This window comes from Asterias rubens, chromosome 2 (assembly GCF_902459465.1).
Source record: "Asterias rubens chromosome 2, eAstRub1.3, whole genome shotgun sequence".
Taxonomy (NCBI): domain Eukaryota; kingdom Metazoa; phylum Echinodermata; class Asteroidea; order Forcipulatida; family Asteriidae; genus Asterias; species Asterias rubens.
The window spans coordinates 21,799,557-21,823,573 of NC_047063.1; the positions used below are offsets into that span (position 1 = coordinate 21,799,557).

At 38.8% G+C, this 24,017-nt stretch overlaps 1 protein-coding gene and 1 long non-coding RNA gene across 2 annotated transcripts in view; both read left to right on the forward strand.

Annotated features, from left to right (window-relative positions):
- Positions 1-296: 296 nt before the first annotated feature.
- On the forward strand, positions 297-1,709 carry LOC117307444. Its single transcript, XR_004521092.1, has 2 exons — positions 297-906; positions 989-1,709. It is a non-coding gene; the product is annotated as an uncharacterized LOC117307444 (long non-coding RNA).
- A 5,920-nt stretch (positions 1,710-7,629) lies between these two features.
- The window catches only part of LOC117305513, a 33,753-nt gene continuing 17,365 nt past the window's right edge, over positions 7,630-24,017 (forward strand). Inside the window, exons 1-3 of the mRNA XM_033790385.1 lie at positions 7,630-7,741; positions 9,358-9,439; positions 10,048-10,215. Of these exons, the coding sequence (XP_033646276.1) occupies positions 7,630-7,741; positions 9,358-9,439; positions 10,048-10,215 (362 nt within the window). The remainder of the gene's footprint in view (positions 7,742-9,357; positions 9,440-10,047; positions 10,216-24,017) is intronic.

The window sequence follows — 24,017 nt, forward strand, 5'->3', positions numbered from 1 at the left end:
ATGTAGTTATAAAGGTGTGTTATTTATCACCTAACAATTGTAATCTGAGAATCCGAAAGCAAACAATTCTGTGTAAACGAGGGGGCTTTTGTTTTCTTCCTTTTTTTTCATCATTTTCTTGCAACTTTAATGTCCGATTGAGCCCAGATTTTCACAGGTTTGTAATGGGAGACTTTCTGGGACGATAGAGGGCAGCAGACTTACCGGGTAAATCCATTGTTCTCAGAATTATGCGCATGTTCAGAACTACGTAAACAATGGAAATTTACCCGGTATGTCTGCTGCCACCTAGCGTTGGAAAGTCTCCTATTGTATGCATATGTTGGGATGCACCAAGTGATACTTGTGTTAGACAATTACCAAAAGTATACCCAGCCGTTAATGACTTGCATGGTAATATTTACTGTTATTTTCTTCAGACGCTATATCAGGTCTTTTTGATTGTTGGGAATTATTCTTGACAAATTGTGGGTAGTAAATTGTAATATACATGTAGATGTACATATTCCAGCCAACATGACACATTTTATATAAAATTAATAATATTAATATTAAACAATCCACAGCCAAATAATGTACATTATGCACTTCTAAACACTGTCCCTCTTTTCTTTATTTGTACACAGGGTGGGAAATACAATTACGCTCAAATTTGCGTTTGTAAATTATGGTCAAACTGATAGGGCTGGTAAACCTGCTGTGTACAAATTCAGTACAGTTATTTCTGGTACTGGTACGTTATTTGCCTAGTCTCTTTGAATCAAGATAAGGTACAGCATTGGTAATAATGGCTTAACAGCTGCTACTAGTGTGCTTACTGTCTTTGAATCAAGATAAGGTACAGCATTGGTAATGTTGGCTTAACAGCTGCTACTAATGTGCTTACTGTCTTTGAATCAAGATAAGGTCTTATTATTAAGGTAAATCATTGGTAATGTTTGCTTAACAGCTGCTACTGGTGTGCTTACTGTCTTTGAATCAAGATAAGGTACAGCATTGGTAATGTTAGCAAAACTGCTGCTATTGGCATATGCTTACTGTCTTTGAATCAAGATAAGATGCAGAAATGGTAATGTTTGCTTAACAGCTGCTACTGGTGTACTTACTGTCTTTGAATCAAGATAAGGTACGGCAATGGTAATGTTAGCAAAACTGCTGCTATTGGCATATGCTTACTGTCTTTGAATCAAGATAAGATGCAGCAATTGTAATGTTTGCTTAACAGCTGCTACTGGTGTGCTTACTGTCTTTGAATCAAGATAAGGTGCGGCAATGGTAATGTTTGCTTAACAGCTGCTAGTGGTGTGCTTACTGTCTTTGAATCAAGATAAGGTACAGCATTGGTAATGTTGGCTTAACAGCTGCTACTAGTGTGCTTACTGTCTTTGAATCAAGATAAGGTACATCGTTGGTAATGTTGGCTTAACAGCTGCTATTTGTGTGCTCACTGTCTTTTAATCAAGATGAGGTACAGCGTTGGTAATGTTGGCTGAACACTACAGCTGCTACTGGTATGCTTACTGTCTTTGAATCAAGATAAGTTACAGCATTGGTAATGTTGGCAAAACTACTGTTGTGTTGTGGGTGCCCATTGTATTAAATTACAAATAATTTATTCAAAATGTTGAGGCGTTTTATAAGGTTTAGAATGCCCAAATTCAAATTTAATTTTTGTAATGATTTAATGAATTAAACATCCGTGAATTTTCTGACTGATAAATCAGACCTGTGTTAAAGTGATACTCCCAAACTTCAACAACACGCCCAAGTATAGTTGGACAGTCCCAAATTGAAACCACTCGTAGTGGGCTTATGTCAACTACACCTGGGACAGGCCCAACTATGTAATTGGGCGATTATACATTGGGACAAAATGGAACTCTCTTTTTTTTTTCAAACTTTGTAAATTCTTCAAACTTGATTTGATCCAATGAGTCAGCAGCTTGGAAATGAGTTGTTATTTATTTTAATCCAAACTTGACAGAGAAAAGATTATTTTATTAAAAAGACAGAAATATATCAAATAAACTGACACTGCCTGTAATTTTTTTGATAAATCTTCAAGGTCGTCGAAATATCCAGGGACATTTATTTTTGTTTGATTTGACGTTCAAAAAATGCTGTGTGGCAACAGTTTAGTTTTTGAGTAAGGTTACAAGTTATATTTAGTCGGGAAGTGTTAAACTTCACAACTAGTTGTCCTTCATTTACGGGTTGGTTTTGGGTGGTGATGTTGCACCGTCCAATTGTTATCCTACAAAGAATTTGAAGGAGGTTAAAGCACTGCCTTTTCAACAGGGAATTGTTTTAAATGCTGTGGACACTATTGGTAATTACTCAAAATAATTGTTAGCATAAAAACTGGGTAACAAGCAATGGAGAGCTGTTGATAGTATAAAACAAAGTGAGAAACGGCTCCCTTTGATGAAGTAACGTAGTTTTCGAGAAAGAAGTAATTTTCCACGAATTTGATTTCGAGACCTCGGAATTAGATTTTGAGATCCCGTAATTAAGCATCTGAAAACACACCACTTCCAGGGTGTTTTTCTTCCATTATTATCTCGTAACTTTGACGACCAATTGAGATCTCATTTTCACAGGTTTGTTATTTTGTGCATGTGTTGAGATACACCAAGTTAGAAGACTGGTCTTTGACAATTACTAAAGGTGTCCAGTGTCTTTAAAGGAAAGCAATATTTGAACAATGGAGGTACCAAACCTACCAATGGTTTTAAGAGTTCTGGTTTAGGCTGCAGAGAAAAATAAGTTGATTCAAAGTCTTTCTCCTTTGTGTGGAAAGTTGAACTTAAATGTGGGCATATACAGATGCCATCAGCTCCCCAGAAAGGTTTAAAGACACTGGAAACTATTGGTAATTGTCAAAGACTAGCCTTCACAGTTGGTATATCTCAACATAATGCATAACAAAACAAACCTGTGAAAATTTGAGCTCAATTGGTCATCAAAGTTGCGAGATAATAATGAAAGAAGAAAACACCCTTGTCACACGAAGTTATGTGCATTTAGATGGTTGATTTCGAGACCTCAAGTTCTAAATCTGAGGTCTCGGAATCAAATTCGTGGAAAATTACTTCTTTCTCAAAAACTACCTCACTTCAGAGGGAGCCGTTTCTCACAATGTTTTATACCACCAACCTCTCCCTATTACTCTTCAACAAGAAAGGTTTTATGCTAATAATTATTTTGAGTAATTACCAATAGTGTCCACTGCCTTAAATCAAAGGATTCAAATATGTAAAACTGCCGGCTTTCTTTTTATAACGTAGAGTTGGGGAAATCTTCTGCAGCATAAATCAATTTCCAATGTTATTATGGGTTTTGTTTTCTCCTCGCAGTCTTTTGGATGCTCTTACTATGATTTGTGTTGTATGCGTTGTTGTGTTCCTTTTCTCTCCTGTTTTATTTGTTGGGGGGGGGGGGTGTAAAAAGTTACATGCCGGTATGACTTTCGAATCGTGGTGGGAATGTAACCTACATGCGATAGTTATCAAATTAATGACATTGGGAAGAGGGCGTTGCGTCGATTTATGTTTTAGTTGTCTTTGCCTTTTTCTGGTTGTATGAAACTATAATTATTTGTTAGAAATAAACACCATATAAATTTATAAGCAAACGAATTCCAAATATGTTTTCGTTTCTGCTCTTTCACGGTTTGTCCGGTGTTGGCTTAGAACGCAATCTTTGTGGTATATATATAGTGGATAATATAGTGGATAGGAATAGGTAATATTCAAAATGTAGTCCCACATAATTTGCAGGAAAATACTGAATGTTGGAAGTGGCTTGAGCTTCACTGAGTGAAGGATATGATCGCTTTATAAGGGGCAGAGGTCTTGGGTTCGAATCCCATCCCGTGAGTGGATTGTTACTTTCACGGAGTTATGATAAGACATAACTTAAAGGGAATGTGTACGTTTCGAAATCACTCTTAGAATTAATGACAATAACACATTTTGGTTGGAAGCCTACAGCAGCTTGAAAGCCATTATACACTTTCCGTACAGAAAAAAAAGGAAAAAAAGTTTACAGATTTACAATTAATTTACATGGTTTACAGAAGGTAATTGTGAAAGACTGCTCTTGAAATATTATTCCATGAAATGCTTTACTTTTTGAGAAAACATTAACACAATATCAATTCTCGATAGCGAGAATTACGGATTTATAGTAAACACATGTCTTGACACGGCGAAACGCGCGGAAACAAGAGTGTGTTTTCCCGTTATTTTCTCCCGACTCCGATGACCGATTGAGCCTATATTTTCACAGGTTTGTTCTTTTAAATATAAGTTGTGATACACGAAGTGTGGGACTTGGACAATACTGTTTATTTTTGAGAAACGTAGTAATTACTCGAAATAATTATTAGTATGAAACCGTAATTGGTAACGAGTAATGGGGAGATGTTAATAGTACAAAACATTGTGAGAAACGGCTCCCTCTGAAGTAATGTAGTTTTCGAGAAAGAAGTAATTTTCCGCGAGTTTGATTTCGAGACCTCAGAATTAGATTTTGAGGTCTCGAAATCAAGCATCTAAAAGCACACAACTTCGTGTTTTGTTTGTTTCATTGTTATTTCGCAACCTCGACGACCAATGAGCTCAAATTTTCACAGGTTTGTTATTTTATGCATATGTTGAGATACACCAAGTGAAAAGACTGGTCTTTGACAATTACCAATATTGTCCAGGTTATTTAAGTGTTGGATGAAAACAATCGAATGGTTAAAAAAATAACCTATATTTAACTTTAACACACATCAGCATATGGTACCACACACACAGTTAAATGCAGTGGACACTATTGGTAATTGTCAAAGACTAGCCTTCACATTTGGTGTATCTCAACATATGCATAAAATAACAAACCTGTGAAAATTTGAGCTCAATCGGTCATCGAACTTGCGAGATAATAATGAAAGAAAAAACACCCTTGTCACAGGAAGTTGCGTGTGTTTAGGTGGTTGATTTCGAGACCTCAAATTCTACATCCGAGGTCTCGAAATCAAATTCATGGAAACTTACTTCTTTCTCGAAAACTATGGCACTTCGGAGGGAGCCGTTTCTCACAATGTTTTATACCATCAAGCTCTCCCCATTACTCGTTACCAAGAAAGGTTTTATGATAATAATTATTTTGAGTAAGTACCAATAGTGTCCACTGCCTCTAAAAAAAATTCTTTGCGCTGTCTTTATGTCAAATTTCAAAACCTAAAAACTACAAGCCAATTATAGGCAAACATGTCATTCTACACTTAATTAAAACACCGTATAAACTATCCAATTAAATTATCTGACGGTCTTAAAAGTGCCAAGCCAGTTCCTCTTCGATAATGAAAGTTACCTCGCGTGTTAAGAAATCCACTGGAACAGTTTCCACCTTCTGCAAATTTTGTCGTCTCTCTTACAGGCACTGGACACTATTGGTAATACTCAAAATAACCTTTAGCATAAAAACTTACTTGGTAACAAGCTATGGAGATCTGTTGATAATATATTGTGAGAAACGGCTCCCTCTGAAGTTTTCGAGGAAGAAGTAATTTTTCACGAATTTGATTTCGAGTCATCCGAATTAGATTTTGAGGTCTCGACATCAACCATCTGAATGCACACAACTTCGTGCGACAAGGGTGTTTTTCTTCTTTTATTATCTCTCAACTTCGACGACAATTGAATTCAAATTTTCACAGGTTTGTTATTTTATGCATATTATGTTGAGATACACCAAGTGAGAAGACTGGTCTTTGAAAAATACCAATAGTGTACAGAATTGGTTTTTGCTGACAAAACATTCCTGGCAGTGTAAGCACTTTATGTCATCTGGGCCAGCAGGAAACAGTGAAAAACGATTACACTTTTTGCTCGACACCGATTCAAAAAAAAAAATGAGTTAGCGCTCACCGAGCGATAAACTTCAAACGGGAAAATTGTTTTATTTATTTCTCATCAAATTTGGTATTTCAGACAGAAATATTTCAAGGGATGTATTTTCTACTATCATCATCATTAGACCGTGGTGCGTGTTTGTAGGCCTACATCTGTAATCGTAGACGAGTTTTTTCTTCTCACCAATTCTGTAATGTTCCTTTAACTTTTTTTGTTTGCTGTCGAAGTACATAACCCTTAAAGGAAGTATCCATTACCTAGTTGTAAATCAAGCCCAGATTGAGTGCCATGATTATTGGTGGCTCATACCTCATGCTGATACGACTATTAGCCAGGCACTTGCATGCACGAGACTCAAGACTCGTTGACGTTGCCCAATTACGGATTCTCAATTGGGCAGAGAAATTCAAGATAATTTGTATGCTATTAACTCGGTAAACAAAAAATTGCACCAGAATCCCGTAAAAGGCGTTGAGGATCTTTCATTTTTTTTCTGAAATGCCGAAATACTGTTAGGTCATTTAGGTCCCATGAATATGAATTTAAATTTTGATTCAAAATGTGCATTTTTAAAAAGGGGAATATTCACGCTCCCAATAGGGGATACATTATGTGACGTAAAGAACATACCGTATACTGAGGTCAGCGAAATCCAAGTGGATGAACTAAAATACAAATGTAACTACTGCCCAATTTGAAATACGCACTTCGTGGATGGGAAGTTCTTACCGTGGGCCCAATTTCATACAGCTACTTAGCACAAAAAGTTGCTTTGCATGAAACTTTTGCCTTGAAAAAAACAGGATAACCAACCAAATTTCTCCGTGATTTTCAGAAAAAGCAAACAACAGCTGAATACCAGTAACAATATGCAACAAATGGAATTTGGTTGGTAATCCTGCTTTTATCAGAAGGAAGAAACTTCATGCTAAGCAAATTTGTGTGCTTAGCCGCTCTATGTAATTCGGCCCTGGGCGTCTTCATACACTTTGTTACCCAACGTGACATTTCGCACGGAGTACTTGAAAATGGAAATCTTGCGGTACTAAAGTGACGTCATCCTGACGTCACAACTGTCTCTCCCGGATGATGCTCATGAGTAAGATAGTAAATTGACTTTTATGAGGAGTTTCAGTGGATGTAGTGTTTAACCTCAAAAAAGATCCCATGTTGGAGTTCAACCTCGGATCTCCTTGTTGAACACGGTTTTAAAAAGGGTCTGGGTACTTTTTACACAATGTTCACAGATTTACAATAAACTTAAACAGTTTGAAGCATTATAGTAGAAAGCTTCCCTTAAAATATTACTTGCTGAGGTGCTGTAGTTTTTGAGAATTGAGTAAAACAATGTTTCGAAAACTATTTTAGTCTCAGTTTTATCATGTATTAACCAGTTACGGTATTTTACCATAACATACCATAACTGGTTAATACTTTTTTACATGCAAACATATTTTCGTGTAACTGAGAGTGAGACGAACAATTATTTTTGAGACTCGTATTTTTTCTTCCCATTTCTCATGCGCTTTTTGTGACGCACTACTTTCTATTGGATAATGTTTTTTGTCATATCATGGTCTACTGTTTTGCCGCCAGAATGTCGACAACTGCCGCTTTAACTTTATACAGACTGAGAGTAAGTTTTCAACACAGCCCTTTCATGGTGTATTTAACAAGATATCTCTTAATTAAAGTAGGGCGCCTTGAACAACCCACCCCCTCCATGCGACATGTTGAGGGATTCTTGGGACATGCTGAGCTTTCCATAACTGTGTTGACCTTGAACGTGGGACGTTCATGTTTAGGGGGCGACATTGACAGCGATATTCCAACAGGTGAGTCACTGCGCCCCACCACCGACGCTCAAAATACGCCAAAGGAGAATGTGTACTTTTGTGGAGTCGACCTTGCGCAAAAGTGCGCAGAATAAAAAACCATTTTATTCTTTCGAACAACAAAACAAAACAAAAAACAACGAAGACGACGACATTGATGAGCAACACGACAGCAACAACAGCAGCAGCAGTAACAACAGCATCAACTCAGCAGCAGCAGCAGCAAAAACAACAACAGCAATGAATAGCATCACAAAACATATAGTTTTCCGGCGATGGCACGGAGTTTAGACTTGAGTCAAGTCTACATCAGATACGGCCTTAGAATATTAACGGCTTTAGTACTGGCTACGGCTAGAATCCCGCAATAGCCACAGCCAAAATTTAAAACACTGTCTTATATGGTGTTACATCGGTTTAATGCATGAAGAACCTGGTTTAAACCACTCATCAACCGCAAACTTTTCTAACCGGTTACAATCCACTTCGCACCTGGTATTCCCGTGGTATCCACGGTACGTGTGTTAGTGTGAACGCCCGATGATGGGAGATTATGACACCATTTCATATACTCTAGCGCCAGGTGTGTACTTCGCGATTGGGCACTTTACCTTTGTTTCGCGTGAGGCAACTTACAGGCAATTAACCATTTCAAGCCGTCGAGTTCACCAAACCCACCCTTTCTTGGGATTAATCTTAGGACTCGGAACGAGTTAAGTTCCACCATAGACGTTACGACGCATTGAACCCATCCTAAGTTAGGACCTTGAGATATGGTTAGTCATATTCTTTGTCCCCGATGCAAATTTAACATCTCTTGTTTCGTTGCGGTACCTGCTGCCAAAACATAGCATTCGAACTGCTTCTAGCTACCGGGGCAACCTCGGTAGTCTAGTTGGTAAGACACTGCTCTGAAATTGCAAGGGTCGTTGGTTCGAATCCCACCCGAGTAACATGCCTGTGATGTTTTTTTCAAAGGACTCGGGAAAGCACTGAGTATACAGTGCTATTAAAACACACAACGGTGTATGGGTAAAAACAAAAAATTAATATTCTTTGTCCCCGATGCAAATTTAACATCTCTTATCTTGTTTATCATATCAATTCTTGAAATCGGCCGCAAGCGATCTCCAAGAGGAGAATTTAGTCATTTGATTGTACATTCTTTGGTCTTTGGGATCGTAAGACATTTTTTGAAAAATTACGCAGACATGTGCTACCAAAGTGGTCCTGCAGCATGCACTGCCGTTGATTGCCTTCCAGTTGCTTGCAAAAAATAGCCTCGTGTGACTATGACGTGACTATGATGTAACCGCCATCTTGTTTATTTTTGATTCAAATCAGTGCAGGTCGAAACCAAACGGAGTATTTGGTGTTCAATATGGGGCATCTTTCTAATTTTGATAATTATATAGGTAAATTTATATGTCACCGTTTTCTAGTGGTTAGACTGCTGGACTTGCAATCACATGGCTGTGGGTTCGAATCCTACTGAGCTAACCGCTGATTTCACAATGACTAGAATAAAGTATTGTCGTCTAGTCAATACTGAATCCCCAGTTTCTTTATTGGGCAATTCATAACAGAAGTTTGTAACCAATGTTTGTATTAAATAGATCTTCTGCTGTCATGCGGCGTTTACATCCCCTTTCGGGAGTTTGCCGAGTTCCCTCGACGGGAAGATCATGTCAACGAATTGTATATAAAGCTTAGGCCTGCAACTTTTTATGCGTCAGTTAAACTTACAAGTTTGTGCCTTTTATATTCTGAACGCACTATGCTACGCCACGTGATGATTACAGTCGCAGAAAGTTAACTGCAAATCACGAATATTTGTTTGCCCTATATGCATCCGTATTACTCCGCCCCAACAAGCAGAGCGGCAAAAAAAAGTAACTTCACCCAGTTTGCAGTGCACATTGGTCTAGGAGGCCGTGCTAGCCTGAGTTAGCATGAACAACTTTAGCATGCGAAACATACATGATAACCTCGTTCAGCCTACTGGACTCGGCTTGAAGAAACGCTTCCGTACTCTGTGATTCTTTGAGAGCTTATTTGAAACATAAAGTTGAAGGTAGCTCGAGCCATCGGGTAAAGTTTAAGTGCTCACTTCCCGCGGCGCTCAGGCAGCAGTCAGATCTCATCAACTTCAACCATACCCGGTGAAATTAGATAGCGAGACCAAAAGGGGTACACGATTCACGTGCGTTGCTGACTTAGTCTTTATGGTTGTTGCTGCAGTACAGCTGGGCTATTCAAGAGCTTGGATTTCAGTTCAATTTGTCTGTTTTTTGTTCATCTAAAAGACAGTCTGTCGCCATGTTGCTTAGGGTCGTTTGCAAAAACCACAGACCTTGCTGGGGACTTGGTAGTGTCATCATTGGATGTGTACTGTTTCTTGGGTTGATAGCGAGGCTTGGTTCGGCTACGAAGCCATCGCAGCGCATACCTGGGGTGTGCCGCTCGATCATAAGGTGAGTGCCTGTATAAAGTCAATTGGAATTAACTAATAAGGACTAATCTAAAAAAAAAAAATGGGCGGCAAAAGTTGTGTGTCACTTTTTGCGGCTGTCAAAGTTCTCGGTTGCTCCAAGGCTATTGTTCTTTAGATTGGTTTACGTATGTGTTAAGAATGGGTGATTATTGCGCCCTACAGACTAATTAAGTAATACTATTGGTTTGATTAATCATTTTATTGCTCTCATTGTGATGCAAAGATTTGAAACTTTGCATGGTGGAAATACGATATAGAAAGGTTTGCGTTAACACCATGTAATGACTACCTCTCAATGAGTTGGGGTGGTTCTGAAAAGGAACCGTTGGTTTCAACTCGACGTTTCGATCAGTATGCTCTGATCGTCTTCTGATGGAGAAAGCAGTCTGAATTGCGGACCTTTTGTACAACATGCTCCGTTGAATCAGCATTCAACAGTGAAGAGGAGTGAATTCAATTTCAACAGTTAAGCTTTCACTTGTCAAATATTATATCATTTAATTTCATTGCGCCGCAATAATCATTCAATTTTTTATTTTGTTTTAACAGCGGCAAGGGCTGGTTATCCATTTAACTTCATCAATTGTAAATGGGTTGTAGACATTCAACTTACGAATGGTCAAAGTATTCTTGAACGCCTATAAACGAAATAGGATGACTTAAAGGCAGTGGACACTATTGGTCAAAAAAATTACTCAAAATAATTATTATCATAAAAACCATAAATGGTAATGAGTAATGGGGAGAGGTTGATAGTATAAAACATTGTGAGAAGCGGCTACCTCTAAAGTGACGTAGTTTTCGAGAAAGAAGTAATTTTCCGCTTGATTTCGAGACCTCAGATTTAGAATTTGAGGTCTCGAAATCAAGCATCTCATTCGTGTGACAAGGTTCTTTTTTCTTTCATATTATCTCGCAACTTGGACGACCAAGTGAGCTCAAATTTAACAGGTTTGTTATTTTATGCATATTATGTTGAGACACTAAGTGAGAAGACTGGCCTTTGACAATATTACCAATACTGTTCAGTGCCTTTAAACGAATCTGAATGAGAAAAACGAAATAATGCGTGCACGAAAATGAAATGGTTGTATTTAACTAGTTAAGCTTTATAATTTGGTTTTATTAATTAACAAATGATACACAAATTGTGCACACAAATTTGTTCATCCTACCCTTCTAACCAAATCACTGTCCAGCAATGATTGACAACCTCTCTTGGACAAGTGGCTCGGTCTAACTTAGGATATCGTGGCGTATGCGCTATAATCAGTGTCAATGTGTGGTTAAGACAAAGGAAATATTTGTATAATGTCATCATACGACGTACCTCTTTGCAGGGTTTTCAAATTATTAATAATAATAATAATAAACGGCTTTTATATAGCGCCCTTAACCCACAAAGGGCCCCGAGGCGCTTCACAAAGGTTACAAATATTAATCAAGTTAAGAGAAGAAAAAAATTAAGAATGCCTAAGAATGATGATACAAACGACTAATTTAAGCAAGTATAAGAACAATAATGGAAAATTTAATATAAACAGATTAAGAATGCTTAAGAAAATTACAATTAGTGAGTATTGAGATATTGAGTTCTAAAAATTCAAAAATATTGCATGTTTTTGAAAGGTTTAGACTACATAACAATTGTTACTTTTGATCCCACACACTGCATCAGTCATCGTATTGAGAAACAAGTTTATTTTCTACAGCAGGTGGAATACATCATTTTGTTCCCACGTGTAATTCCAAACTCGTGAGTTAATTTGTATTTCCCCCTCCACATCTTCTATTCCTTATGCTTAGGGGGAAACGGATCAATGTACAGTGGGCTCATGTTTAGGTAGACTTGTAGACAAGTCGTTAAATCGGTCCCACGCGGTGAGATGGTCGAGTTGTGACGGTGCTCTCGCGAGATCACTGCTCTCACGCGAACTGCTGGCTCCCCGATTTCTACTCCTCGTGAGGAGTAGAAATCGGGGAGCCAGCAGTTCGCGCAGTGAGGAGTAGAAATTGGGGAGCCAGCAGTTCGCGCGAGAGCAGTGATCTCGCGAGAGCACCGTCACAACTCGACCATCTCACCGCGTGGGACCGATTTAACGACTTGTCTACAAGTCTAATGTTTAAGGGGCTGTTCAAGTCTAGCCTACTTTAACATTGGCTTCCGTGAAGTGTGACGAGGAGTGAAGCAAAATAATATAAAAAGAGGAAAACATGTATCCCACTCTTTTTAGTCACCCTCCCCCCACCATTGGTTTTGTCTGATGTGTTCCCAACCTTTTGTGGTCGAAACCAGCTCCTTCCCTCGACCCCTGCCCCTCCCCCCCCCCTCCCACGCTGTATCATTCTCTTCATTGTGCTTGTGGTATCTTCTGTGTGATTTCATCTCTTTCTATGTCCCCACAGATAACTCACTTGTTTTAGTCACCCTCCTCCCACCACTGGTTTTGTCTGATGTGTTCCCAACCTTTTGTGGTCGAAACCAGCCCCTTCCCTCTACCCCTGCCTCTATCACCATATTCTTTATTCATCGCTGTGATTTTATCGCTTCATGTCCCCACATATAACTCGCTCTTCCCTGTACCCCAACTCTTTACTGCCCTCGTCATTGTTTGCATCTTGCTTCTCAAGAAGTTGGTATACCAAACCTTTGAAGACGTGACCTGCCTAAATACGGAGCCACAAACTGTGGAGCACCTCCTAAGATACATTTACCTTAGTGCATTTACTAGAAATATTATCAGACACCACACATTTCTTTTAAAAGGCACAGTTGGCAGGTTTATAGACTCTAATCATGAGGCGGCCGTCTTGATGTTCTCAATTCAAAACAATGCAACCCAAACCGAGACTGGCATGAGAATAGTCTGGTTCCTTTTCATACAATGAATGTTATGACTCATTACTATTGTGGGGGAACAGGTAACATGACCAAGGTGGTGACAGCATGATGAGGGTCTATTGTAGATCCTCGATGGTTCGGGCATGTTTAAACTCTTTCATATCTGGAATTAATTACGCATAATCCCTATATGCTGTGTGATGCATGCGGAAATATTGCATTTGGCAAAAGTGTGCAATGGAACTATTTCAAGAACCGAAACAGACCTAAATATTTAGTTTCCAGTCGCTGTATAAATAGGACTTCTCGATTTCAGATCATTTTTAAGCCGCAGGATGGACCCTCCAAAAACAAATCTATCAGAATGAATTTAAAGGGATTATAGGGGTTGCGGGTTGTTGCCGATTTCTGGGTTTGTCCTTCCGCGTTTGTACACACGCACAGCCCATAATCTGAGAGACTGAGATTGGCACACAACGTGTTCTTGAAATGCCATGTTTTATCATTCTGAAGCATACAGAAATGCGCTTAATATTGTTAATGTTAAAGGGCAATACAGAGAGCTGGAAATTAGCGAGAATTTATTAATTTCAAATCCGGAAGCTGACATAATTATGAAGTTTATTCGATCAGTGACGGTCATCCAGAGTAACATGTCAGTCTGAAACACTACACTGCAAGTCGAGTAGTGTAGCATTCAAGGGGTGTGCACAAAGGGTGTGAAATAGAAATTCTCATAGATTTACATTGTATGTGTCGGGGGGAAACTTCCATTTAAATTTGTGTTACCTGTAATGCTATAATTTTTCCAAAATATAAATGATACGATTGTTTTTACTCCTTTATTTCTTGTGAGGCCGACGAATTGATGTTTTACAAGTTGTTAATGTTTTCATACTATTTTTGTTAGGTCACTATCTTTGAAAACTGTCAATATTGTCAATATGTTTTTAATAAGTAATTAATTTTCTTTTCTAACAAAAGGTCACATTTGGGTAAAGTAGCATCAGTCTTTTATGTTTAAAGGCAGTTGACACTATTGGTAATTACTCAAAATATTTATTAGCATAAAACCTTACTTGGTAACGAGTAATGGGGAGAGGTTGATAGATTAAAACATTGTGAGAAACGGCTCCCTCTGAAGTGACGTAGTTTTCGAGAAAGAAGTAATTTTCCATGAATTTGATTTCGAGACCTCAGAATTGGATTTTGAGGTCTCGAAATCAAGCATCTGAAAGCACACAACTTCGTGTGACAAAGGTGTGTTTTCTTTCATTATTATCTTTTCAACTTCGACGACCAATTGAGCTAAAGATTTCCACAGGTTTGTTATTTTATGCATAAAATATGTTGAGATACACCAAGTGAGAAGACTGGTCTTTGACAATTACCAAAGGTGTCCAGTGTCTTTTAAGAAAACTATTTTCACAACAGACATTATCATTTACCTACTCTGATTGATATATTCAGTGCAATGAGAGAATTTCTTAACTCACCTCAGTCTTCTTCACTCACGAGTGAACATGCCTTCAAAGATAGGGATCGCTCCCCGGGGAGGGAAATCCCTTGTCCCTTAGGAACCTAATTAGGGCAATCAATTATACGAGACACATAGACCACTGCAGCGTCATCTTAACTAAAAATTATATAGCGATGTTCCGTGGTTGTTCATGGTCTGTGACGGTCCAGTTGAGCCATGAGCTTGGCGGTCAAACGCTTCGATGGCCCCGGGGAGAAAGCACAGACCATGTCCCCCATCCAAAATCTTATTCTTCCTCACTATCCAATTGACCGTAACGTTAATGTTGTCACCAGACCGGGAGACTCTTAGTTTCGACTTCAATCAAAGTTTATCCTTTGTCATGCCTTTCTTGATGATATAATTTTCCAAAGGTTGAATTGATATCATGGGGGTTGAGGCATTGCATGGTGAGGCTTCAATATAATTATTTTAGTTGGTTTGCGGTAACACCATGTTTGGATATCTACTTGCCATAATATGTTGAGTATGTTCTTTTAGGAACTTGTCGTGATTGATATTCTACTACCGCAGAGTCGAATTTCAGATTTTCAATTATGCAGATCTGGAAAGTCTCCTTTTAAGAAATGATATGTCTTCTGTGTTCTAAAAATCGTATTCGCGGTATGGGCTTAATGTAAAGCATTATGACCAGTTCTTTAAAACAAACATACCCAGCAAGTAGATACACAAATGATAGAATTAGAATTATTATTATTTTTTTATTTTTTAATTAGTTAAAAACATAGAAACTTGACATCCACTGGCCAAATTAGAAGTGTGCACAATCAGTATAAAAACTATATGACTCAATACTTAACCTAAAATGCATCGCAAGACAAATTGTCTGTATTACCATAGTGATGTGTAATATGACCTCACTCTTCACTGAAAAAGATCACTAAGTTTAGCTCGTAGATACAAACCTTGCGTTACCGTCTTGGCATCTGTCTGTCTCGAGAGACAATATACCTTTATCATGTTGCATCCATCTTGGTCATGTTCCTCATAAACAAATAACAATGATGAATGCTAATAATCATTTTGCAAGAAGGAACCAGACTATTTTGTTCATCCAGCCTCGGTTTGGTTACATTGATAACAATGGGAGAACTTCAAGATGGCTGCACCGTGATAAAGGTCTATAGAATTAACAATAGAATATTGCGCAGTTTATGCTAAGTTACTTTAGTATAAACAAATTCATTAACGGCAGTGGACACTGTTTGTACTTTAACTCAAAATAAGTATTAGCATAAAACCTTATTAGTAACGAGTAATGGGGAGAGGTTGATAGTATACAAATATTGACTGCTTCGAGTGCTATGGTTAAAACTATGACTCCCTCGGTGATCCCCGGAGCGTTCTATTTTCCCGAGGCGAAGCCGAGGGAAAATAGAACGCTCCGGGGATCACCGAGGGAGTCATAGTTTTTAACCATTGCACGAGTAAAAGCAGTCAATATTTGTTTTATAACACCCCAAACATTTCTAAATACTGTACTATTATTATTAAGCTACAGACCTGAATGCTACAATCCACGGACGACGCGAATACAGATTGCAAACACTTTTACTTACTGTGTGCATTGTAGTGTAGTGCAGTCCGAAATGGTTACAGACTATTAATTTATCATCCTCGTACACGCAACGGACGTCTGGGTACTGCACGCCGTGTGCTAGTCTGTCGGACTAGCGCACGGCGCCGTGTGCTAGTCTTCGGACTAGCGCATGGCAAACCGACGCACTATCACACGGCCGTCGTCTAGCAAAACTAAGACATGTCATGTGACGCGCCCTAAACCAATGAGCAGGCAGAATACTTGCAAGGGGTGTTATAATATACAAATATTGACTGCTTCGAGTGCTACGGTTAAAACTATGACTCCCGAGGTGATCCCCGGAGCGTTCTATTTTCCCGAGGCGAAGCCGAGGGAAAATAGAACGCTCCAGGGATCACCGAGGGATTCATAGTTTTTAACCATTGCACGAGTAAAAGCAGTCAATATTTGTTTTATAACACCCCAAACATTTATAAATACTGTACTATTAGTATTAAGTTACAGACCTGAATGCTACAATCCACGGACGAAGCGAATACAGATTGCAAACACTTTTACTGTGCTGCATGTAGTGTCGTGCAATCCGAAATGGTTACAGACTATTAATTTATCATCCTCGTACACGCAACGGACGTCTGGGTACTGCACGCCGTGTGCTAGTCTTCGGACTAGCGCATGGCAAACCGACGCACTATCACACGGCCGTCGTCTAGCAAAACTAAGACATGTCATGTGACGCGCTCTAAACCAATGAGCAGGCAGAATACTTGCAAGGGGTGTTATAATATAAAACATTGTGAGAAACGGCTCCTTCTGAAGTATCATGGTTTTCAAGAAAGAAGTAATTTTCCACGAATTTGATTTCGATACCTCAGAACTAGACTTTGAGGTCTCGAAATCAAGCATCTGAAAGCACACAACTTCATGGGACAAGGGTGTTTCTTTCATGGTTATCTCGCATTTTCGACGACCAATTAAGCTCAAATTTTTACAGGTTTGTTATTTTATGCATTGCATTATGTTGAGATACACCAAGTGAGAAGACTGGTCTTTCACAATTATTAATAGTGTATAGTGTCTTCGTTCTTCTGCTAAGTCCCTTTTAACTATTCATAGAACTTCCTCATCGTATGGCGATCGTGCCTTTTCTGCTTGTGCTCCTAAACTTTGGAACGCTTTACCTAATAACATCAGGGCCCAATTTCATAGCGCTGCTTTACAGTAAGTAAATTTGCGTGCTTACTGTAGCAGAAAAATTTGCTTAAGCCTTAGCGTATTTCACAGGTTAGCAGACAAAATGGGCGGCCATATTGCGTGTTTACCGTGGATTTACATTGTGACGTCATTTATTTTCGTGCGGTAAACACCGGAAGGTTAGCATGCTTTTTCGTGTGCTAACAGTTAGCAGCGCTTTGAACTAGAAACTGCACAGTAAGCTCAAAATCGGCCGCTAAGCAGCGCTATGAAATTGGGCCAAGATGCTGTAGTTCTCTTCCATTGTTTAAAAACTTGCTGAAAACTCATTTATTTAAATCCTCATACACTTAGCTCTCGTTACTTGTCTTGACAGTACATTATTCATTGTATAGTTGTTGTTTTTTTAATGTATGTATTTCTTTTTTGTTGATATAATACATATATGTATGTTTTTTTGTTCTGCGCCTCGGAATAGGGTCTTGTACACTAGATAGATGGCGCATTATAAATGCATTCTTCTTCTTCTTATTATTATTATTATTATTATTATTTATGATATTATTTACTTTCCGTCTAACTAGACGGTGAGTAGCGTATGGGGTTACCTCTGGCTCCCTCCCCTCGTGCCTGTTTGTAACAGCCTGTATTGGTTCACAGTCATTAGAGTCAAAGGAAGTTCGGTTCTTGTCCCGCGACTCTTCAATCAGCTTGCCATGTAACTAGAAAAATAAACCTGCATAGTTGTGGGTTTTTTTACAGTGGGATGGGTGGTTCTTAACTGTGGGGTGGATGTCAGGGGACATTCTTTGTGGCAGGACGGCTTTGTAGAGGTGCTGGTCACCTGTTCCTCCTCGTCACTCACTGGCTTGGTATTTTTTATAGCTAATTTGATTCTTTATTTCTTTATGTATCGATTTGTATTTCTATATTTTTATGCCAGTGTAAAATATAACAAAACTAAAACTAAAACTTAAAAGAAAGTTTTACGTTTAGGTAATCTCGCTTTAAATTAATGACAACAACAACTTATACTACTAGGTTAGAAGTAGTCTACCGCAGCTTTCGGTAGTATAAAGGATTTGTTATGAATAATTTCACTTTAAAACAAGCCTACTGGAGGGGGGTACTATCCATCAAGGACAAGAGATGTTTTGCTTTGAAGCAAAACATAAACTGCTATTTTCAAATCATACTGTTTTTTCACTGAAGTAATCATAAAAATCCGAAATTTTAGAACATCTTCGTATTCTCCGTTTAAAAGCATCTTAGTTATTCTGTTTAATGTAGGCCTTATTTAAGATTTTAGGGAGGTACATCGTTCATTCCGTGCTCTTGAAGTTTTACAAGGAGCATTTCATAAAACATACCTGCAGACGCTATTCATTAGAATCTGTGCTTATTTTGTCATTCTAACATCTTTAACAACTGGTACCCTGACTACGTGGTATACTGGATTGACCTCTTAATGAGAAACAGTTGGTTGAATTTGGGGGTTCAAATCCGGGGGTAGTTTAGAGGTCCTTGCCTCTCAAAAAGGAGAACCTTTTTTTATCAACATAGTCAAAACATGGCTTGGATTTGCTTCAAGATTATGGTTTCCTTTTCGGTGTGTAATGTGAACGTGAGATTAGTGATGTCTGCGGGACATGGCGGATGTCTGGCATCCGCCTGCCCGGGCTAGATCAACCATACCTGGGCGCAGCTCCATAGCGCTGCCGATCAGGGGGGAAACATGCTTACAGCAACCACTGTGCTAAGCACACGAAAACAGCGGGATACCAGTCTTGGGTAGTGTACCTTAACATGTCACACAGGTAACCTGCATAGCAAAAAGCTACATGCTGAGCAAATCTGGTTTTGAGTTACAATCTCTGTGGAGTTTGCCTCAAGGCTGTACAATAAGTAAAGTCCTCTTTGGCACAAGATGCAGACTAAACGATACCAAGAAAGGAGCCAACAGGAAACAGTCGAGGGTATGAGAACCATGTTCCCAGATAGGCCTAAAGCCCTCCAGTGTTTTCTTAGGTACAGAAATACCCAGATGTTTCGGGGGAAGGGGTTTGAATTAAGGTACTTCAACTTCGTCTTGAAAATGTACCACAAAGTTACTTCGTTGTAAGCATTCAAAATCAAATACGAAATAGTGAATAAAACAACACTGTGATACAAAACAATATATGCATGCTGCATGCAGACGACCGAAAGTGCAAGCTGGCAAATTACATCACTTCGGACCAATCATATAAGGCTAGTCCTAAATTAGGACGAATAACTCGTCCTAACTCGAGATAAGACTATGCCTTAACTCTATGTGAAATCAACCACAGTGCCTGTCTTTATCCTTAAAAAAAGGGGGACCAAGGAGTCAGGACTAGTCTTATCCCGACGTGTTAGGACGAGTTACTAAAATAGGACTACTAAATAGCCTAAGTTTTTAATATCTCCTAAGACTAGTCTTAACACAAGTTCTTTGTAAAACTGACCCCTGGTCTGCCAATGTTCCGGAATGCATCCATTATAGGCATACAACATGTTTCTTTTTTCAAAGTTATTCGACGAGTTTCTTGTTTTGGTTAAAAACACTTTCGCTGTTTTAAGGTTGAGTACAAAGTTAATTAGTATAATTTGAAACTATGCATGATGGAAATACGATAAGGAAAGGTTTGCGGTAACACCAAGTATAATTACTATCTCAAATGAGTTGGATGGGGTGGTTCTGAAGGCAGATTATTAAAATCCGTGTATATTTCTGTCACCAATTCATGGTAATCTGAAAACAGAGTGCCTCTTTTTCCCTTGTGCAGACACGGTAGGCGCCTGTCTCATGGGTGTGTGCTAATGTAAACTGTCAACGGACATCAGGGCCTACTTGTCGGCTTGCCAACACCATCCGTCCCTTTAACTATTCGGAACGGTTGCCTTTGTCGTTTTGCACTCTTCTTCTTCTTAAAAAATTAACTACTGTGAAAATAGCTGTCTCTGTTACTCATTGCCAGTTGGCATGAAGGAGGTTGATCAGAGTATTTTGTTACTTCAGGATATGTCGATTTACGAAGGAAGTTTATTATACTCTGAAGCGGTCATGACTGTTAAAATGCTGGTTAAAACTTGCACCCGTCCCGCGGTTCTGTGCCAACAACCCTCTTGTTTAGTAAATTCTAAGTATTTTTGTAAGTCTTTTAACTAGTTTTAGAACCTTTTTATACCAGCATTATTTGTATAAACAATAGGTACTTCATTCACGCTACTGATGTATTTAAAGCTGACGTAAAGCTGTCTTCTGTCGCTGTAGTTATTTTGTTTGAAAAAGCTCTTGAAGCTTTTTCCTCGTTTCTGGTTTTACGTCTTTAATGATATATATATATTCTTGTTTGTGAGGATATTTTCATGTGATGAAGATTTTTTTCGGCTGTCCGTCTTTTGACTACCACGCCTGCCTGTTTATTTTGTACATAGTGGCTAGTTTGGTTTTGTTTCGGTGGTTAGCATTTACAATTCTGTAATTTTTGAATTTTTGAATTGAATGACAAATTGCACATCAGTGTTTGAGAAATGAATTTTTTGAAAACCTAAAGAGTAAACATTACCACAATGACTTCCTGCATTGTCTGTGATGTCCATTCTTTATAGAATCCCACATATCCCATTGCTTAATCCGCTAGAGTATCAATTTTCAATTTTGAGTGTGTGACGATGACTATATGCAACTCTATGTTTCATAACAATGGGTGCGTTCGTTTAGCTTCTTCGGGTCGACCCCCGGTGGTGGCGGTTTTTTTTTTTTAGGACGAACGTGTGCAGATAATTACCCAGGTTCGTCCTGGGAAAATAAAACCGCCACATACGGGAAGGTAAACGAACGCACCTTATGATGATGGGGGAAAGCTAGGCCTATACTGATTGGACACGATCTCTTTTGTCTTTATCTGTAAGGAGCCTCGAAGTGTTACATCAGGGCCCAATTTCATAGAGCTGCTAAGCACACAAATTTGCTAAGCATGAAATTTCTTCCTTGATAAAAAACCGGACGGCAACCAAATGTCCATGTGACTTTCGGGATAAGCAAACAAAAGCTGAGTACCAGTAACAAGCACTATGCAACAAATGGAAATTTGGCTGGTAATCCTGTTTTTTATCTGGGAAGAAATGCTTAGCAAATTTTTTGTGCTAAGCAGTTCTATGAAATTGAGCCCAGAAAAAACATAAAAGGAATCAACCTTTCAAAAGCACTGGACATCTTTGGTAAATGTCAAAGTGGCAGTTTTCTCACTTGGTGTATCCCAGCATATTCATAAAATAACAAACCTGTGAAAACCTGGACTCAATTTGTCATCGAAGTTGCAAGGTATATTGAAAAGAAAAACACCCTTGTTGCATATTAAATACGTGTGCTTTCAGATGCATTATAAATGGCTTATGGCCAGAAGTCTTTATTTTGTTTAGTGAGAAATTACCTCTTTCTCAAAAACTATACGTTACTTCAGAGGGAGGCGCTTCTCACAATGTTTTATACTATCAACTGCTCTCGATTGCTCGTTACCAAGTACGTTTTTATGCTAATAATTATTTTGAGTAATCACCAATAGTGTCCAATGCCTTTATATTAACGGGAGACAATATTTCCCTCGTGGACCCTCAACGTGTTTTATATTTCATCATGAGGCACTCTAGTGATTGAGTTCCTATAATTGTTCATAATCACCCTTTAATAATGGCACAGTGTACTAAACCACTCTACGGGATTGACGGATTAACGAACAAGGTTGTGAGCGACTCATTACAGATCCTTTGTAATCCCCTAATTAGTGTCTGTAAAGCAGTTAAACCCCAACTTGAGGAACTGTCACCATCAAAAGGAAGTGGATAGTCCCACCGATGGGTGCGTTAAACCTTGACACTAAAGAGCAAATTCGAGTGTGCACCATGGTTAACTAAAGGTTGACTATTTTGACTCGAACCCAGGCTGGTCCAGGCTGGTCGACCATTGGTTAACTACTGTGGTCGACCATTTGAAACCAGCCTCATGACCATGGTTTCTCCCTGGTACCGGTATAGCCTTGTTTCATGCTAACCCGTGTAGAGAACAGAAGGGGACCAGCGACACTAAAACAAAATGGTGGAAATGAAAACTTCAAAATACCATACAGATGGTAGACTTTCATCGAGTCGCTCAAGTGGGTATGAGGCGCGTGTACGTTGCTAGCTAGTGGTCGACTAAAATGTGTGCACGAACTTACTTAAAGATGATACTCACTAATGGTATACTGATTGAAATTTGATCGCTTTAAAACAAGATAAAAATACATCTACTGTAGATGTTAGACTTGCATTCAAGTCGTCGATGGTTACAGTAACTCACCTTAGTTGGAAACGACGTAATCCATTTAAACTGTCACTTGCTGGGGGGTGGTGAAGTCCAATAGGGAAATTGGACGAATTACAGCAATTAAAGCCTTGGGTTCAAGTCTAGTTTAAAACGTCTTTATTTACATTTCTGTTGTGACGTCACAGCCACTAGTTTCACCAAGTGACCCTGGTTGGTAAAAGTATGGGTGTCCATATAAGCAGCATACATAACGGTACAGAAGCAGTACACAGAATATTACAGAAACAGTATACAGAACATTACAGAAGCAGTACACAGAACATTACAGAAACAGTATACAGAACATTACAGAATTAGTATACAGAACATTACAGAAACAGTATACAGAACATTACAGAAGCAGTAAATAGAACATTACAGAAGCAGTACACAGAACATTACAGAAACAGTATACATAATACTACATGCAGTATACAGGACCAACACTGTACTCGATGATATGTATCAGCACTACAATTTTAATTTCCACTTTAAAATGATTTTACTCGGGAGCTTTCAAACATTATTTTTTGCTCGTACAACAACGAACACTTTCAAAAGCCACACCCTTACAGTCCAGCCCACCAACTTCTAAAAAAAGTTGCCATTCAAGTGACCTCCAGGTTTTCCCTCCAGAAAGCCAGTTACAGTTTTTGACAACCCTCCCCAGGTATGATGACAATAAAAATAGTTATTTTTTGCCAAAGACTGTTTACTGGCAGCGATAAACAAACCCTGAGGCATTGTCGAGCGGGTATACTTTAGGGACATTTTGAGGGGACCATTAATGACGCACATCCCGCCACCGCATTACGGCATTTCCCGTGGTGTGTTTGGTCTTTGAAATAATTTTTGAAAAGGCGGGAAACCGCAGGTGACTGAGTGGATGGTACAATGTGGAGACTGCTGACCATTTGGCGTGTGGTGAAGAGTGAGACATCAAATCAGGGGTCCAATAAAATCAAGCAGAAAAATAATCAGCTTCTGGCAAATTATTGGCTCAGCAGAAGATATGCGGTTTTTTGACCGCATGGTGACCCTTCGTGAAACAAAATTACCAGGGGTCGATTTCACAAAGAGTTAGGACAAGTCTTAACTTAGGACTAGTCCTATATGAGATATTGAAAACTAAGGCTAGTCCCAAGTTAGGACGAGTAACTCGTCCTAACTCGAGATAAGACTAGTTTTTTATGAAATCCACCCCTTGTGCAAAACAAGTAAAGCGAACTTTGTTTTGTGGCAATCTAGGGACTTTTGGTTTTCGACGACGGATTAGTTTAGTTTTAGTTTTATTAAAC